The sequence below is a fragment of the Cyprinodon tularosa genome, unplaced genomic scaffold (genome assembly GCF_016077235.1).
Source record: "Cyprinodon tularosa strain WSP-4 unplaced genomic scaffold, ASM1607723v1 ctg35, whole genome shotgun sequence".
Lineage (NCBI taxonomy): Eukaryota > Metazoa > Chordata > Actinopteri > Cyprinodontiformes > Cyprinodontidae > Cyprinodon > Cyprinodon tularosa.
The window spans coordinates 1,261,925-1,282,094 of record NW_024039063.1 but is presented as its reverse complement, the minus strand read 5'-3'; the positions used below and the strand labels follow the sequence as shown (position 1 = coordinate 1,282,094).

General features: G+C 36.8%; 2 protein-coding genes across 2 annotated transcripts; one reads left to right on the top strand and one right to left on the bottom strand.

Moving 5' to 3' along the window:
* Positions 1 to 4,170: 4,170 nt before the first annotated feature.
* On the bottom strand, positions 4,171 to 5,902 carry smim7 (small integral membrane protein 7). Its single transcript, XM_038295059.1, has 5 exons — positions 5,765 to 5,902; positions 5,513 to 5,554; positions 5,354 to 5,406; positions 4,700 to 4,790; positions 4,171 to 4,233 (listed from the first exon to the last, which is right to left on the bottom strand). The coding sequence occupies exons 1-5, from the start codon at positions 5,788 to 5,790 to the stop codon at positions 4,218 to 4,220; spliced, it is 228 nt and encodes a 75-aa protein (XP_038150987.1). The 5' UTR covers positions 5,791 to 5,902; the 3' UTR covers positions 4,171 to 4,217.
* A 2,081-nt stretch (positions 5,903 to 7,983) lies between these two features.
* Positions 7,984 to 19,657, top strand: tmem38a (transmembrane protein 38A). Its single transcript, XM_038295058.1, has 6 exons — positions 7,984 to 8,192; positions 14,336 to 14,492; positions 14,772 to 14,956; positions 17,617 to 17,704; positions 17,816 to 17,933; positions 18,949 to 19,657. Exons 1-6 carry the CDS (start codon positions 8,066 to 8,068, stop codon positions 19,153 to 19,155), a joined length of 882 nt encoding a protein of 293 aa, XP_038150986.1. The 5' UTR covers positions 7,984 to 8,065; the 3' UTR covers positions 19,156 to 19,657.
* The last annotated feature ends 513 nt before the right edge of the window (positions 19,658 to 20,170 follow it).

The window sequence follows — 20,170 nt, the reverse complement described above, 5'->3', positions numbered from 1 at the left end:
AAGACAGTGGGCTTTATTTTATTTTTTTCTTTTATTCCTTTTATCTTTTACCCACTTCTATTGATTTGATAGATTTTTGGATGTTATTGTTACCAATGTTTTAGCTGTTTTTATTCCACCAGCTTTTTATTGTTATTACACTGTCACAAGTACAGAGCAATGAAATATACTCTGCATTTAACCCATCCCCTTGGGGAGCAGTGTGGGGTAAAGGGTCTTAGCTCAGGACCAAGCGTGGCAGTCTGCTGTAGTGGGGCTTGCACTCAGGACCTCTGCATTCCAAGCGCAATGCCCTGGCCAACACTCCCGGCAGTACAGTTTTTATCTGTTCAGTTTTATGTTTGGTTTTTTTTTTTTCTGTACAGCACTTTGGTCAGCTGTGGTTGTTTTAAGTGCTTAACATATCAGATTGGAGCAGAGGTCTGTAACAACAATAATAATGGTGGTGTTGGGGGGGGGGGGTTGACAACACTGATTGCATCTAAAATCTACTTGCTAAATGATAATATAGCTATTTCCAGAACAGAGATTCAGAAAGCATGAGTAATACATGTATTTTTAAGGACCTGAAAAAATCTCAAATGTTGCAGCAGAGCAGCCTGTTAGGTCTAATTTCACTAAAACAATGTTTCTAACTGCAGAGGAATGTTAAACAGCTAGACGGGGTAGCACTGCAGGTTAAGTGAGGATCAGAACTTCCTCCAGTAAGAAAATAGATATTTAAAATGAACCTTCTATTAGGGTTCTGTGTTTAAAGCCCAATGCAAGTGATTTGGTGATTAAGTCACAAGGTTATTTAATACTGCTGTGTAATGATTGCAGGTTCTACTTCCTATACATTATGATTAAAAACATCTGTACTTTTCTAAACTCAAAATGCTTGATTTTCTTTTTTTTTATTGGAAAAACCTTGCAGGAGGAATACCAATTCCCCAGCTCCCATGTAAGGATAAACAAGGGATGAATAATTCTAGAACTTCATTAAACACGGTGGTGCTAAATTTGCTTCCAAATTTTTAGAGTTGTAGAGAAACATTTCAGTGCTACTTTGGCGTTTGGAAAGTCGAACTCTAAAATCTGCAACTCACATACAGGTGCTGGTCATAAAATTAGAATATCATGAAAAAGTAGATTGATTTCAGTAATTCCATTTAAAAAGTGAAACTTGTATATTATATTCATACATTACATACAAACTCATATATTTCAGATGTTTATTTTGTTTAATTTTGATGATTACAAATGACAACAAATGAAAATCTCAAATTCATCATATCAGAAAATTAGAATATTACTGAAGACCAATAAAAACAAAGGATTTATAGAAATGTTGGCCAACTGAAAAGTATGAACATGAAAAGTATGAGCATGTACAGCACTCAGTATTTAGTTGGGCCTCCTTTGGCCTGTATTACTGCAGCAATGCGGCGTGGCATGGAGTCGATCAGTCTGTGGCACTGCTCAGGTGTTATGATAGCCCAGGTTGCTCTAATAGTGGCTTTTAGCTCTTCTGAATTGTTGGGTCTGGTGTATTGCATCTTCTTCTTCACAATACCCCATAGATTTTCTATGGGGTTAAGGTCAGGAGAGTTTGCTGGCCAATTAAGAACAGGGATACCATGGTCCTTCAACCAGGTACTGGTAGCTTTGGCACTGTGTGCAGGTGCCAAGTCCTGTTGGAAAATGAAATCTGCATCTCCAAAAAGTTGGTCAGCTGCAGGAAGCATGAAGTGCTCTAAAACTTCCTGGTATGTGGCTGCGTTGACCCTGGACCTCAGAAAACACAATGGACCAACACCAGCAGATGACATGGCACCCCAAACCATCACTGACTGTGGAAACTTTACACTGGACTTCAAGCAACGTGGATGAAGTGCCTCTCTTCTTTTCCTCCAGACTCTGGGACCTTGATTTCCAAAGGAAATGCAAAATTTACTTTCATCAGAGAACATGACTTTGGACCACTCACCAGCAGTCCAGTCCTGTTTCTCTTTAGCCCAGGCAAGACGCTTCTGACGCTGTCTGTGGTTCAAGAGTGGCTTGACACAAGGAATGCGACAGCAGAAACCCATGTCTTTCATACGTCTGTGTGTGGTGGTTCTTGAAGCACTCACTCCAGCTGCAGTCCACTCTTTGTGAATCTCCCCCACATTTTTGAATGGGTTTTGTTTCACAATCCTCTCCAGGGTGCGGTTATCTCTCTTGCTTGTACACTTTTTTCGACCACATCTTTTCCTTCCCTTCGCCTCTCTATTAATGTGCTTGGACACTGAGCTCTGTGAACAGCCAGCCTCTTTAGCGATGACCTTTTGTGTCTTGCCCTCCTTGTGCAAGGTGTCGATGGTCGTCTTTTGGACAACTGTCAAGTCAGCAGTCTTCCCCATGATTGTGTAGCCTATAGAACTAGACTGAAAGACCATTTAAAGGCTTTTGCAGGTGGTTTGAGTTAATTAGCTGATTAGAGTGTGACACCAGGGGCCATCAATTTTGAACCTTTTCACAATATTCTAATTTTCTGATATGATGAATTTGAGATTTTCATTTGTTGTCATTTGTAATCATCAAAATTAAACAAAATAAACATCTGAAATATATGAGTTTGTATGTAATGTATGAATATAATATACAAGTTTCACTTTTTAAATGGAATTACTGAAATCAATCTACTTTTTCATGATATTCTAATTTTATGACCAGCACCTGTACTTTTGAATGAGTAGCCTATACTAAATGCAAATCCCTTTAATAATTTGGTTAATATTTTTAGCCTGTTTTTCTTACCAACCATAGAAATGTCATTTTTTGAATTTGTTATGACAATGATTTCAATCACTAAGTCTAGTTGAAAACTCAAATACTTTGTTGAAAATGACAAATTATGAATTTTTAAAAACAAATCAAAAGCTAAACCTGTATATAAGCCACTGAGATCCAAAAAGACCGCCTGGCTAAAAGTTGAAGATTCCTCTTAACCAGCAAAAATGGTCGGCACAGGATGAGAAACGTGTAAAAGCCTAAGGTATATCCAGGAGAAGTACTACTTCTGTTTCTTACTAGTTGAGTTCTGCATTAACAAGGATCCTGTTTCAGTTCTAGAAGGGGAAATCTTTCCATATTAAAGGCCCATAAGATAATACTAATGAACCAGAATAACTCATTAAATTGCTTAAAATACTATGCCACCTAGTGGCAACACTTTGCTTAGCATTCTGAAATCTCCAAGTACTTGTAATTTTTGGATAAAACAATTCAAGGAATAACAACTAAACATAAAGGAATATTTTAAGAAAATACTCAACAATGCATATTTAGTGAATCAGAAAAATTAGATTTAGCAAAGAGGATCCTTGAAGGTAATATATCAATGCTGTAAGACCTAAAGAATCTGTGTATCATTTGTTCATTTATCAAATTAAAAAAGATTAAAAATATTTTTTTATTGTTGCAGATTCAAAATGTCACATTTACCAAACAATTTTTGACAAGAACTTAAGTTTCATCATAGCATACTCCTCTTAAAAAGCAGTTTTGTGATCTCACATGCGATGTTTAATCTTTAAGAATGCAAATATGCTTTTGTTGCTTTTGATTATAAATAACACTTTTAAATCCAAACATTGTGCTACAGAGAATGACAGGAGATGTGCATTTATCCCTTCATAGTAAAAGAGATGGGGAATAAACTAAAAGCTATGTGGGTCATACTTTACATTCTTTACAGCATTTAATGAAATAGCAGAAATAAACAACAAACTTCGCCCTCATAGGCAAAAGGAATATTGGAAAATCAAATGTTTTAATTCGTTGGTAGCTTTACTTTATGATGCAGCTAATAAGTCAAACAACATCTGTAAACTGGAAAATATTATTTTAATTAGGAATGAGGGCCTTTACAATATGGCGTATATACAGCATTTTACATATGAAGTGCTGATATTTTTTATGGTTATTGATTTTCTATCTGAATTGAGAACCAAGAACAAGGAACATTTTGCTTAAAAATAAAACGGTAACAGAGGGGGTTAGCTGGGGCTAAAAAGAAAATTGGTACATCATTTTAAAGAAAATAAACATGACTCAGGATAATCGATTCGGCATGACACACGGGGACAATTTGGATGATATAAGCATATAACATTTTTGTAAATAAAAAGGTCAGAGGGGAAGAAGTGTCCAGTTACGAAGATGTTTGAAACATCTTTCTCGGAAAACGCTGATCATGATCCAAAGAGTCTGCAAAAAAAAACAACAACATTTGCTTGGTTAGAAAATTTGAATCTTACAAAGATTTCAAATGCTGTCTTTAAACAGTAGAAAAGTTCAAACCAGGTCAAACACAAGAAATATTCACTAGATGTTCATATCAAACAATCTGGCTTTCTGGTAATTCTGCGGTGCCGCTAGTGGCATCATGTTTCTTTATTTCTGCTCATTGTGCCTTTTGCTGGTATTCCATTTAGGCGTATGGAGGATTATTTTAACACTATCAGGATGAACATTTGGTTAAATAATTTTTTAATCAAATCAAAATGTTTATGGTCCATTATGTATAGGCATATAGCATGACATTTAAAGGATACAAAAATGAAGTATCATAAAGGTTTAAAATAAGATAACATTTGATTATTTCTTAGGGTAAATATCTTGAGTTGCATGTCACCATTTTTTTGTGTGCACAGACAAACAGAGGGTGACTTACACGATCATGCAAAACATCATGAAGATGTTCCAGAAAGCGATAAAGATCCTGAAGTATCGCAGGCTGAGAAGGAACTCTCTGATGTTGTCACCTGTTAGCAGACAGGAGGGATAGAAAAATATCCAGATAAACAAGTGAACGGAAGTTATCCCAAAAAAAAGGTTATTCAGGAAATTAACTCACCAGTAAAAGCTTTACATTAAAAACAAAATTAGTTTAGAAAATTGCTTCTTCTGCCTGGATTTTCTATATTTTAAATGTATTAATCATTAGTTTATTATAGTCTGTAACATACAAGAAATTTCCTCATAACTTTACTATTTTCTGCCGTTATTACATAATCTTAAATATGAAAAGTTCTGATGAGTTACTCAGTACTTTAGTAACCTTTGTTACCAAATACTTGTTACTCTTTCTTCAGTGATTTCATAAATTTCTTCTTTTTACACTTAAATAGAAATAAGATGAAATAGTGCTATTCTTACTTCAGTAAAATTTCTGGGTACTCTACCCACTTCAATTTTACTTACTAAATACATAAACTTTAAAATACTTTTGTAGCTAACCTGTAGTGCTATGTATTTTCCAACATTCCTCTGCTTATGCTGCATATCAAACATCTTTCTTTACTTTCTCCTACACATAAATACAGACCTGTTGTCGGAGCTCCAGACTCATCTCCAAACCCATGAGCCTCCTTCCTTTTTCTAACAGAAAACAAACACTCCATCAGCTACTAGCCTTTACCTGACTATTGCATCCATTTAACTTCTTCTTTATCATTTTTACAGTTAAAGAGGCACCTGTACTTACAGCTTGAAATTCAGCACTGCCCCTGCGTTCACCAGCAGCGTCCTAAAGACAACAGAGATTCACAAATGTTCACTGTGAGGAAATGTCCACTAGAGAGCTAATGATGTTGCTAGCTGCTGAGTTGGCAGCAACGTTTCACAGGATTGATCGATATTCTCCAAAAGCAGCAATAAACTGCTACATTCTCATAACAAACTGGTAGGCAACACATTTTCTGCCGATAAAAAAGAAGAAATTATATTCATAAATTACCCAAATATTAACAGATCCCCCAGCATTTTCTTCACATCCCAAAACGCCTGACTTCCGGGTATCGTGACGTGATCGGGGTGGTACCCAATACGACTGCGGGACGTCAATGAAGCGTATTTGATCAGCTTTGTCCTGAGGTAAGACTTAAAGGCACGGCTCGGGTTTATATCTATTTGAAATTAGTTAAGAAAAAACATACCTTAACAAATTAGACCAAAGCAAGAAGTCATATTGTACATTGGAAATATGAGGTAGGAAATAAAGCTATGTATAGTCACCAAAAGAAAACCATCTAACACACGTTATATCATTTAGAGAGGCTGATTTCATTAATTTTTTTGGTAGACTTGTATTTTAGATTTTGCCCCTTTGTTACATATATTTAAATAATCTTTTTTTTTATCGATTAATCCAAATATTTATTTACAACTCCTAGGCAAAGAAAATCATTAATTATTGCAAAGCTTATTTAAAATAGGATTGCTTTAAATCAATGACATGTTATGTGGTCTTTTAAGCTGTAATTGTAAATCTAGAGAGACGAAAAAATTAATCATCTAAACAATTTATTGATGTCATAAATTATAATATTATTATACTATTATACTAATCTGCAGGTTTACTAGTGGTTCCTAGAATTTCTAAAAGTAGAATGGGCGGCAGATCTTTGAGCTATCAGGCTCATCTCCTGTGGAACCAACTACCAGTTTTAGTCCGTGAGGCAGACACTCACTAAAGTTATGCTGCTATAGGCTCAGACTTCTGGAGGACATAGGGACCCCTATTTCATCATTCTGCTTCATTCTATCTCTATTCTCCTACTCTGCAGAATAGATTAGTTCAATCTCTAACGTTATGCTCTCTCTGCCTTTTCTCATAGTAGCTTCGCCTCATCTGTTCCTGTTTGCCTGTGACAACATCCTGGAGAGAAATATCAGCTGTGCTGCTGCCATCAATACCTTTGTTTATAGATGTTGGAGATAGGCCTTTTTTTCCAGTGTAGTCCTGTTTCTCTGACTGTGACTGGCTGGATGTGCTCTCTTCATCCTCTGACATAGGAGCTGGCTCAGAGCTCATCTGCCTAGCTGTGTGTTTCCTGGACAGGGCCGCCTTTTACTGTTGCTTTTTGTATTTCTGCTTCTGTCTCCTTGAACCCCAGCCGGCCTCGGCAGATGGGCGTTCCCACTGAGCCTAGTTCTGCTCTAGGTTACTTCCTGTTAAAAGGGAGTTTTTCCTCTCCACTGTCGCTACAAGCATGCCTAGTGTGAGGGATTGCATTGGAATCAATGAGTCGATGTAATCAACTGACTTTCCTTAGATAGAAAACAATCAATTTGGCTGTATGATCTGGTGAACTGTAAAGTGACTTGAGATTACATGTGTTGTAAATTTGCGCTATATAAATAAACTGAATTTAATTGAATTTATACTTCTGTTACTGGATAAAACAGAGTATAAAAATATGACAGAATTAATTATTTATTGATCATATATATATAAGCTACTAATAAAAACACCATGCTAATATTATTTATTTACACATTTTATATATTTACACATTTTTATGTTCTTAATGTGGTATTTAAAAATCTAATAGATAAGATTATCTTTTTTTAGTCACATTTGTATGTTCATTGAGGCACTTTTTACCCTCACAAGAATTTTGGAGAAACCAGTGGTGTTTTGTCGCCATCTAGTGGACAAGAATATTAATGCTATTTTCATTTGTCGCAAATGAAGATAAACAAATAATGAATTCATTATAAAATAAAAGATATCGGGAATTTTATACCACCCAAGTATATCAGTAGAATTCTTTCCATAGTCGGTAGGTTAGGTTTTATCGAAAAAATATTTATATAAACGCTGGGTATTAAATTAAATGGATTTAGGCTTGTTTTTCTCTGATCCACTGAATAAATTGTCCACATTACGCATGGACACGTGCCTCGCGCTTTATTATGATCCGAAGCAGCATTAACCCTCAAACAGCCTAGCGTGGCCCAGTTTGCAGCTGTTTGCAGTCCAGACAGAAGGACAAGGCGTTTGTTTTCCGAGCAACTGGCATGAAGCGCTCAAGAGGATGAGGATGAAGCGGAGACGCGGTGGATATGGGTGGTATTAATAGGAGCGCTCCAGCGTCGCAGGCGTTCACTTTCGAGACTAGGGGGCTTGGTGGAGAGTCGGTGGGCTAGAAGGGGGCTTCTTATCCAGACTGCGCAGTGTGGACAATTAATAACAATTAATAACAATTATAACCCAGGGAATCAAAGGGATTTTTCTGCTCATCAGAGTGGCAACATGGAAAACGTGCTGGCAGTTCTGAATTTGGGCGATTTTGCCCAGATGTTTTCCAAAATGGGAATGTTTCCTGTATTTGATCTCGCATATTACATCGTTTCCATCCTATATCTCAAATATGAACCAGGTGAGTGATTTTGACAGACTTATTATTATTATAATTTTTTGCAAGCTGAATCTTTAATTCAGTTGATAAGAAATAAAATGTAAAGTCCGTGATATGACCCAGTTGCAACGGATCTAAAAAAAAAAAATAATAATAATAATAATAATAACTTTGTTGAATCTTTGACATATTTGGAATCAAATTATAGCATTGGTGGTCTACTACAAGCCCTCATATTAGCTGAATAGTCCTGCAGATAGATTTTAACCTTTCCTTATAAAGCATGACCTGTTACATAAACTGCAGCAGTGCCTCTAAAGCTGATCTCGGTTTTTTAAAGACCTTGTGTGTTAAAGCTGCAACCTCAACTCTTGTAGAGTAAACTAAGCCTCTCAGATATGGGTTGATTTTTCTCCACGTTTTGGCCCATTTGACCAAGGGAGCCTGCAGAAGAGTGAAACCTGAGAGAGGAGAGAGCATGTGCATGCCAGCAATAAATAGAAGAGCCTGAAATAGACAGAGTTTATGTGCCTCTGAAGACACTGTGTTACACTTTTTTGGGCCTCAGTGAGGTCTGCTAATCCCTGCAGGCTCAAACATTAAGAATACATCTAATCCCAAAACAGATTTTCCTTTCTATGAAGTCAAAAGACATAAAAGTATAAGCCATGTCTGCTCCCTTTTCTTTCAGTGTGACATGTCCTACATATAAAATGAGGTAGAGCAGATTCCTCTAACATCTTTTTTGTAGCACCTTGCACAGTTTGAATGAAATAGCATAATGGAGCAAAATATAATCCTTTGGTTTCAGGACTAAGACGAAAGCTCAATCCATTTTAATTATGGTAACTTTTCTTTCTGACCAAAGGTTCAATTAAAGTTGGAGAATATACTCACAGCCACTGCTATATTTCTGTTATTAATGTGTTACAAAGGGTTAACACAGCCAATGTTATATACAAAACACTGCTGTGTTAATCATATTTGCCTGTTTAGAAGTATTATATGTGGTATAAAACACATAATTATTCAGCTTACATTGGTTTGCACTTCCACTGTTAAACATAAAGAGCATGAATAATAATAAAAACAACTTTTTTGCATGATTAGAAAGCTGTCAGTTTGTGGTGTGAGAGTAGGACGCAAGTACAGACAGGAACATGGGAGCTGTGTGGTGAGTTGAAGGGTTTCAGTTATAACCAAAGGATAAAACTTAATACCAGACAAGAGGAGAAAAGTGCATGGAGCCTGAGGAGGGAGACTAATTAAGATGAATAGAGTTAAAGGAAGGTGAATAGAGGTACAAACCAGGGGGGAAAGATCAGCAGAGATCTAAGAAATAAATACAGCAACATAAATGAACAGAACAAAAGGGAAAAACTAAAAAGCTAAATAAAAGAGCTAAATAAAAGTTGAAGTGATTTGGAAAGACTTAAATGGATATTAATTTGTAAAGAAAACACCCTGGAGATTGTGATACAGGTTTGGAATAACAGTAAATCTCTTCTGTAGATCATTGATTCTGAAAGTTGTATTTAAAGTTATAGAAACATGACTAAGAAGTAGATAAAACCAAATAGAATTGTTGTTGATGCCTTTTTTTATTACTATTGTACCAATGGGTAAAATAAATGTATATGTTAACTGTTGGTTGAATATTTACATTCAACCAACAGTTCGGGACATGATTCAATTCTGGTTCTTTTAATAAGTTTGCAAACCTCTGCTGAAGATAACGTTAACATAGATGCAATAATGAGATGCTTTTGTAGATAAACTTTTACCTTATATTGACTTTATGGCTTCCCTTGAGTCTGTCAAAATTTGAGAGAACACTGCTAAAAAAAACTGCAACAAGTTGCAGCTACAACTTAAATATATCCACTCTTGTTAGTGATGTAACTTGGTGCCGTATTAATAATTTGGGTGGCAGGATTTTCCCTTTATACACCAACGAATAATGAAAAACTGTCAAGAAGTAGAAGTAAGTGCTGGTTGCTATATATAAAGCAGTTATAAAAGTTTTTATTTTGTGTTTCCTCGGTTAATTCTCTGCGGCCGTTTTGCCCTCCTGAACGTGAGCTTATTTTCATAGCCGTAATTTGACAGTCAAATACCTTCTGCTGCCACGCCAGCATGTATGAGATTACCCATATTTTCCACCATCAGAGACGACGAGCCCTTAGTGCAGGAGAACATGAATGAGTCTTTAGGACCAAAATGATGGAAGACAGACAAGTATGAGTGTGAGGTCAGAGGTCAGGCCTGAGGAGGGAGGAGGACTGCAGATGAATGTATTTATAGGCAGAGCAGCATGTTAAAGATCAGATTGCTCTCACACTGAGCACCAGTCAGACCATGTCACACCCACCCACCTGTTGCTGAGCATTTGCTCCTGCAGCTCAGTTTGAATGTCGAAGCAGCAACAAGTCTATAATTGTTATCTGTAAAGATGTTGCTTTTTGTCGTTTGCCTCACGTGTGCACATTTGAAATATTCTTCTTAGTTCCTTCCAGGGATTCATGTTCATATAGATATAAATAAAATCTTGGTGTGATTGTCCTCTCATGCCAATACGCTTCAGCTAATTTTGGAGGACCCAAGATGAATGAAGTCATGGATTCTTGGCTCACTTCTCTTTTGTATGTGACTAGAAAATCTCTAGAGGCATCATGATCACTTCCTCTATAACAATAAATCTAAATGGTACATCTATTTAATTCAGTTTATATAGTACCAATTCACAACTTCATCTCAAGGCACATTACAGAGACAATTCAACCAGATTATACAGTCAGATTGGTTTGAAGTTTTCTATCTAAGGAAAACCAGCTACAGTAATTGCATCGACTCATTAACTCGAAGGGAATTCTTCAAACCAAGCATGCACGTAGCGACAGTGGAGAGGAAAATCTCCCTTTTAACAGGAAGAAGCCTCAAGCAGAACCAGGCTCCGTGTCTCACTCTGGATGAGGAACCATCTCTGAAAGTGTTTAGGGCTGATCTCCGGAGCATCCCGGGGATCCTTCTAGGGCCTACTCACCGACTCACACACTGTTTAATAATAATAATAATAAAAAATGCACATAATCTAAAAGCTCAACAATTTTTGTTTTATTTTTATATTTGATTGCAATTTACATGTCCAAAGTTGCCATTGTTGTATGCATTGTTGTTTTCCATGGGGTTATTATTTTCATATACCAGACCACAAACCCAAATGGAAGCCTTTTTTAACCTGTTAAAACTTTTTATCCTAAATTAAACCGGTAGAAAAACTCATCTTTGGGATCCAGCTTCTTTCCAACCTATGTTTCAACAACATCACTACAAAGAGACAATATAAACTAATAGATATAAAATGTTCAGAATACAATAAAAAATGAGTTCAAACCGAGACATTAAGATAGTAAAGAGTTCCTAAGGCAGACCAGAGTTAAAGAGACAAGAACAAAGATTTAAAGACAGTTTCAAAAATATTTAGAATCTGGTTTAAAAGCTTGTATAACTTTTGTAGATTTTATTTTTACATCAGCACCCTCTTTGCCCAAACTTTCAAATAAAAATTTACAGTCACGAACAAAAACTTCTACAAGGTCAAACACTTTACCTGCATGCTGTTTTAAACAGCAACATGTAATATCTGATATATCAGCAAACATAATAATCTCTATAGTTTGGATGGATTTAGAGCAAGTTACTTCTGAAGGACTTCAGTGGATCATTACCAGCCAATCAGAAATTCTTTATTTTGTCCTTTCTATATGTCCTCTCTGAGTTTTTAATTCTGTCATATCCTCTGGTTAGTTGTCAGGTTCAGCTGAATGCTGTTATAGTGAAGCTTTATAATCAGGGCGTAAGCTGAACCACAAGACTGGGTGTAGACAAAGATACCGCTCACAGGGACACACTGGGAACACTGATAATACGTTTCTAGTTGTGACTAACGAATGTGTATTCATTTGTAATGCTTTTGTTTTGTTTTTGAGTGTAAACCTTCAGAAACGTCTAGAGATGCACCAATATTTATACTGTACTGGTTCTAGTATTGAAGATAATTCTACTTTGGGTATCTTGTAAATGGGGCTGATTCATAGGGCAGATCTATTCAACTTATTTCTTTGATACATTTAAATTGGGTTAAAATCTCTTTAACAGCAGCAGTATTAAAGTTTCATACTGTTTTCAGGGTAGAATTTGTTCTTGTAACACAATTTAATTCAATTCATTTTATTCATATAGCGCCAATTCACAACACATGTCATCTCAAGGCACTTTACAGTTCACCAGATCATACAGTCAAATTGATTCAAAGTTTTCCATCTAAGTAAAATCCGTTGATTGCATCTACTCATTGACTTGAATACAATCCCTCACACTAAGCATGCTTGTAGCGACAGTGGAAAGGAAAAACTCTCTTTAATAGGAAGAAACCTCCAGCAGAAACTGGCTCAGTGTGAGCGGCCATCTTCCGAGGCCGACTGGGGTTCAAGGAGACAGAACTAGAGATACAAATGGCAACTATAAAAGGCGGCCCCATTCAGGAAACACACAGCCAGGCAGACAAGCTCCGAGCCAGCTCCCATGTCACAGCCAAACAGGAACAGACGAGCCGAATCTACTATAAGAAAAAGCAGAGAGAGCATAACATTGGAGGTTGACCTAACAGATTCTGCAGAGTGGTAGAATAGAGATAGAATGAAGCAGAATGATGAAATGGGGGTCCCTATGTCCTCCAGAAGTCTAAGCCTATAGCAGCATAACTATAGAGATAGCTCAGGATTACCTGAGCCACTCTAACTATAAGCTTTATGAAAAATAAAAGTTTTAAGCCTAGCCTTAAAAGTAGACAGGGTGTCTGCCTCACGGACTAAAACTGGGCCTGATAACTAAAAGATCTGCCTCTCATTCTACTTTTAGAAATTCTAGGAACCACTAGTAAACCTGCAGATTGAGAGCAAAGTGCTCTGTTAGCAACATAAGGACCTATCATATCTCTGATATAAGATGGAGCTTGGCCATTTAAGCCTTTATGTGTGAGAAGGAGGATTTTAAATTCTGTTCTGGATTTACCGGGAAGCCAATGAAGAAGCCAGGATAGGAGAGATATGATCTCTCTTTTTAATTTTCATCAGAAATCTGGCTGCAGCATTTTGGATCAGCTGAAGGCTTTTAACTACAGTTTGTGGACTTCCTGATAGTAATGAATTACAATAGTCCAGCGTTGAAGTAACAAATGCATGGACTAGTTTCTCAGCATCACCCCTTGACCGGATATTTCTAATTTTTGCAATATTGCACAGATAAAGGAAGGAAATTCTAGAAATCTCTTTAATATGGGATTTAAATGACAGGACCTGATCAAAAATAACACCAAAATGTTTTACTTTATTGTCTGAAGTCAGTTTAATCGCATCCAGATAAAGTGACTGACTCTTTTTCAAAGAATCTGGTCCCTCTTATTTAATGTTTTTATGAGTATTTTTTCTTACCCTATACTAATCTCAAGTAATCTTTTTGGATAAATATGTGAATATGCATACATATACTTTATTGAAGAGAGTAGTTTATGACAGCCTCTTTAAAAAACAACATAAATGATAACGATAAGCAAACTGGCTCTGGTATTGATAAATATCTGGTTCTACAGATATCCATGTGAAGTGTCACAATCAGACTGGAATTGAAAAAATGTGGATCCCCAGAAAAACCAACTAACTATTAACCAAGCTAATATATGTTAAAAAAAATAAATAAATAATAAAAACGAGACCAATTGTAGATCCTGTCTTATCATTACTAAATGATCAGGGTAATAAACATATTTTAGATACATAACAATGCATAGAAATAAATTTATTAGAAAGGATTTTTTATTATTTTTAAGTATGCATTCAACTTTTTTGTGTGCACCTGGAGCAGGGCATGTTTTTTATTTTACCACTAGGTGGCAGCAAAGTGAAGCATGTTTTACTTGCAAAAAATTTTTTTCCTTTCCATCCAATCATTTTTTCTTTTTCTTTTTTACACTGATGAATAATATTTTTTAACTAGTTTTGCACTTAAAACCTAATAAATGTTCTTTAGCCTGCTAATGGTCCACTTCTTCCAGAAGTTCTGATATGCTTATTTTAAGGCCCTTTTTTTGCACCCTTGTTTTACAGGCTCAGTGGAGGTGTCTCGCAGAAGTCCTGTGGCCTCCTGGCTGTGTGCCATGCTCTACTGCTTCGGTAGTTACATCCTGGCAGACATTATGCTCGGGAGCAGCCCTGTTGACTATTTCCAATACAACAGCCACATCCTGCTGGCCTCAGCTGTCTGGTGAGAAGACAGCTGGAGTAAAACCTGTCATTCTGTGTATTCAGCCTAAACTTGTGTTAATCATCATGGTGATTTAAAGACTGGCCACAGTGTTTAGATACTATGAGCTACAAACATTTAAAGTAAGATTCATTTGGAAGCATTTGGATCTCAAGACTTTCAGACAAAAGCTTTGCATGTTTGAGGCAAATTATTTAAGGTGCTAAAAAAAGGCATCTTCAAAGTTATAATAGTAAAGTATTCTTTTTTAAATTGCAACTTTGTGCCAATTCTAAACAGGTACCTCATCTTTTACTGCCCCCTGAACCTCTTCTACAAATGTGTGGCCTTCCTGCCCGTCAAGCTGGTGCTGGTGGCTCTGAAGGAGGTCGTCCGCACTCGCAAGATCGCAGCAGGCGTCCACCACGCCCACCACGCCTACCACCATGGCTACTTCATCATGGTGATTGTTGGATACGTCAAAGGTTGGTGTTTGGTGCTCGTCAGTGTCTCAAAGCAATTTAACAGTTAATACTAGAAAAACTGAAAATCACATCTTTAACAGCCTATATATAACTGAGACGAGTGAATCTCTGAAACTGTGATTGAAGCACTGGTCTGTAGTTGTTGTTTTTTAGCAATTCCGAAAACGAAGTGTGGACTTGTCTGTTCCACCTAGAAGCAGACTTTTAACATACTTTCTACTTATCACACAAACTTTTTTCTGATGTTATATATTAGTCTTACAGTCTTAAAGCAGTACATTATCATACTTTTCACCTGCTTTCAGTGACTTGTTCACATTTCTCTGTTTGTTTTGTTAGGAAGGAGAAAATGACACATTTTTAATCATGGTCGCTTTAAGGTTTAGTGGAGAATTTTCACAAATTTTTGCAAAGATCCACACTCTCCACTTTCCATGCACATGCACCCGTACCCGCTCCTGAGAGGAAATGTCTATTAAAGTCGTGTGAGAGCATGCACAAGCCCATTTCTTCTCCAGCTCACTCTGTTTAAAAGTTGCTGTTTGCAGCGATCATACAAGCTTACTTTCCAAAAGAAGATTAGTAATTTTTCCACTATGTCAGACTCACCACCTGTAAGTGAAAACGGGGACAAACACGTAGGACGGCCTCATGTAAATATATCACCAGAATGATTGACAATTAGGAGGACCACTTATTTTTGATGACCCACCTGAAAAAAGGACACTATACCTTTGAAAGTGCTCCTATAAAAAGTTTTGGCGAACAGAATCTGAACAGGTTTACTATAAAGAAAAAAATAGATCAGGTTTTTATTCCAGTTGGGAGTGTTAGATATGATAGATTGTCTCAGCTGAGGTCTAAATGCACTCTATGGCTGAAACTCGCTCTTGCAGGGTACAGACAGAACCTTGCCTGAAGATACACTTCCCTGTCTTGTTTGCCTTTCTCTCTCCTTTAGCCTTTTCCATCAATTTCCTCCTCTTTCATATCTTTTTTCATTTAGATAGAAATTATTTTGAAACCCTGTTCTTTATAACATTATCATTTATAACATTAGGAGAAAAGTATATTATTGTATATTATTAAAAAAGAAGATTTGTTTAGTTATTGTCTTTGACCCTTTTATTTATTAGATCTGGTTTTGCTTAAACCAGAAAATGGTAAACTTGCCATGCTAGTTAGCTGCAGGAAGAAAATGATTGTCAGTTTTGGGATTTAAATGAGTAAAGCATGAACCTCATTTTCTTTATCTGGTGGCATCCTTTACTGTATGGTTTAAAAAGGTCTTGTAAGGACTAAAATAAGAGATTTGAGACCATTTTGGATTGTCTTTATCAAAGAGGGAGAGAGCACCACTCAATAAAACTGAGAAAGACCAATTTTAGTCTTTGCAAATTTATTCAAAGGTTTCATACACATTTATACATCCCAGTGGGCACAAAAGAAGATGTATTTTTTCTATCTATTTACTTATTCATTGTTTTTTCACACACATATTCAGTACATCTTCTAAGACTAGAACTCATGTATGAATCAGCACTCCTAAAAAGCTATTAAAGCCTTTAGGAGGAAGCTTGCGGACAAAATGAAAAGTACAATTGCCAGGGAAAAAAACAAAAAGAAGAAACAATAGTAAGAAAATGAAATATGGCACATTAGCTACATACACATACAGCACATACATATAAGACATCCACATACCTAACATCAAACAAAGAAATACAAAACACATCCCATTCCCAGAGCAAATACATGCTGGAGTTAATATTTCAATTAGGGCTGCAACTAACGATTATTTTGCAAATCAATTATATGATTTTTATGATTAATTGATTAATAATCTGATAGCCGAAGGTTCCTTAAAGAAGATTTTAATTAAATTAAATCAGGTGAAACTAAAAGTTTTCCACTTGAGGAGTTCTGGATAGAGCATAGTGACAGATTAAAATGTTGTTTTATCTTTAATGCAAAATGTTTATATATTTTTTTTTTTTACAATGTTAGTATAATTACTGCTCTAAGTGGGTTGTTCTGTCAGCTATAGGCGTGTTTTAGAGTCTCTAAACTTAACGATTAATCAATTACTAAATTAATTGACGATTATTTCAATAATTAATTGATCACGATTAATCCGATTAATTGTTTCAGCCCTAATTTCAATAAACAAATAAATTTGGGAGGTTTGTGTTTAACATGTTTTAAAGGTGGAGATAGATTTCAACACTTTGATCTCATCACCGAGATCATTCCGTATCTGTGGTCCCCTGCAAGTTATACTCAGGCTGGTGCTTTTTAAGCTTCTTTTTTCACCACTTATGAGATATTTACTCCTGGTATTATGATACCTTCCAGAAATGCCAGCGCTCCACCTCATACCCGTCTGATTTGGTTCTTATCTGTATCTAAAGCTCCCACCAATAACAGAACTCACTTATAGGAGAAAGAAGCTGACCAGTACAGAGTAAGACCTGGTGACCTGAGTATGCAATGAATCTGGGGAATGCATCTCTTCTTAAAAAATATATGATCAGTGTTACACATCAAAGGATAGGATCAAAGGATGGACTTAACACAGGGTCCATGAAAATGTTCCATCACATGAAAAAACAGACCTTCTTGTGTCCTCATCTCTTTCCTTGCTATTTTTATCCTCCCAGGATCTGGAGTGGCTCTTATTTCCAATTTTGAGCAGCTGCTGCGTGGTGTGTGGAGGCCTGAGACTAATGAGATCCTCAACATGTCATTGTAAGGGACATGGTCTCTTTTAAACTTTTCTAGATTTAGGAAATGTTTCCTCTTAGGATACAGCAATGGCTTTTATAAAATAAATAAATACTTTCTCTATATTCTCCCTAGCCCGACTAAAGCCAGCTTGTACGGAGCGATTCTATTCACCCTGCAGGAGGCCCACTGGCTGCCAGTGTCCAAGAGCACCCTCATCCTGGTCTTCACCCTCTTCATGGCCACAACCAAGGTAAAACCCTAACTAGGAATCACAAGATGGTATTTCACACAGTTAAGCCCAAAATTAATCATAGTCCTGCAGATTTTGATGAATAGTTTATTTACTTTGTAAATGAAAGTAGCAGTCTGAATTGAATCTGATAAATAATCGGTGGAAGGATCTTAAGATAAGAGCAAAGAAGAGGAGATCTTCAAAGACTTTGAGCTCTTTGCAATCAGTATTCAATAGTTATCCTCCATATAGTCCTCCATATCGGGTCAGCTACAGTGGGTTGGACATCTTTTTCGGATGTCCCTGGTGGCCTTCCTCAGGAGGTGTTACAGGCACAACCCACTGCGAGGATGACCAGAGGACGACCCGGGACACACCGGAGGGTCTTTGTGTCACAGCAGGCCTGGGAGCACCTTTGTCTTTCCCTAGCAGCGCTGGAGGAGAGGGAAGTCTGGGAGTCTGTGTGCTTGCAATGTGCTTATCAACCTCAAATGAAAGCTGTGAATGTTGGAGGTGGCTGTTTCATGTCAGGAGGGAACACTCTTCTTAAAATAGATGGCATCATGGGGGGAGATTCAAATGCAGAAATGTAGAACCTTTACAAAGTTTGCTTGCAGAGGTTAAAATTGTGTTTTGGAGCGAGGTTGGTTTACAAAACCTGACTCGGTTACAGCAGTTTTGTCAGGAGGAGTGGCCAAATCTATGCTGGGAAATTATTTGAAGGAAAAGCGAAATGTTGGTTAATGATGGTTTAAAATTAAATTCGGCAAAATTCTGACAAAATCTTGCCTGAATTTTATACCTAGGAAAATAAACATATCTTGAGGCATTATCTTTGTTTTGCTGACATTTAGTCTGATTCAGTGCCATAAAATTTGTAAGAAACTACTGTACATTTATTTCTCATTCAGTTTATAGGATACACTTCTATCTTATATCTTTTTTATATCCGCTGACTCTCTGCATGCTGTGGGCATTGAGCAATAGAATTCAGAGACACAGAAATATTCTCTGGACCTTTTTGTCCTTCCAGGTGGTGATGACGGCCCGCCACTCTCACGGCTCCCCCTTCAGCCTCGTTGAGTCTTGGATTTGCCATTTGCTCTTCGGCTCTCCTCTGGGCGGTGGCGAGGAAGACAACCATCATCCTCCTGCTGCCGCTGCTCCTTCTTCACCACTCAAAAGCAGGGAGGAGCTGAGCGAAGGCACTCGCAAGAGGAAGGCCAAGAAAGCCGAGTAGGATATCTAGTTGGTGAAAATGCATCGGACTTATTCTTCCATCTGACTTCCAATTCCTTTTCCAAGGAAATGAGCAGTTTGATCCTCTCCACATGAGACCCTTTTTATCGGAGCAACATGATGCTTTATGCATTTTACAAAGCTGAGGGACTGTAAATACCAAGGCGAATGTTTAACACGTCACCCGAACCAGGATATCTTAAACCCCTTAATGAGTCTGGGAACATCTGCATCTTCGTCCAACACTGTGTGGGGATCCAGTGGCGGTTCAGGAGCTGTGTGGTTAATTCATCATGGCCATGGCTCCAATATTTTTATTTTTTTTTAGAAGCAGTCTTATTTTAGTCCAATTTTTTTTTTCTTATTCAGAAAGAAACCATAAAAAGACAGATTGATTCAACTCTAATTCACATTGAAATGTGAATTAGGCATTTTAGAAGTTACCATTTTTCTTTTTTTCTGAGATGAAACCACATTTCTATGATTAAAGAGAATTAAGATGATGTTGAGTTATAATGGTCTTTTGTTCCTGAGTGACAAAAATAACACTGGAAGCTGATTAATATTTTTGTGTAACATTAAATTGTGTGTAATAAACATTGAAGATGGGGTACTTCTGTAGGAGTATATTGAATGATGGAACCATTGCCTTTGCTGGGATGTTGCAAAAATTCAGTCCACTTGTAGTCATGACCATTCTCCGTAGAAGTTTGGAGTCCCTGATACCACCTTTGATTTGGGTGACCCTTCACTGGCTCTGCATACCAGAGATTTTGATAATTACAACAATGACTGTAATGCAGTTTATAAGTTTTGACATGGATGTTTAGAGGACTTAAAAAAAATGAGTTACATAAAAGCAAACACATTAGTAAATTTAAACAAGAAGTTTTTAGCTTTCTTCAATGACTTTGAAAGGGGAAACCGGTACAGGCTACGTTTTGTTGGTGGACAACCTCCTTCTTACCTGGGGTTTCATTTATAAAGCTTATATATAGAAACTTGCGTATGTTGAC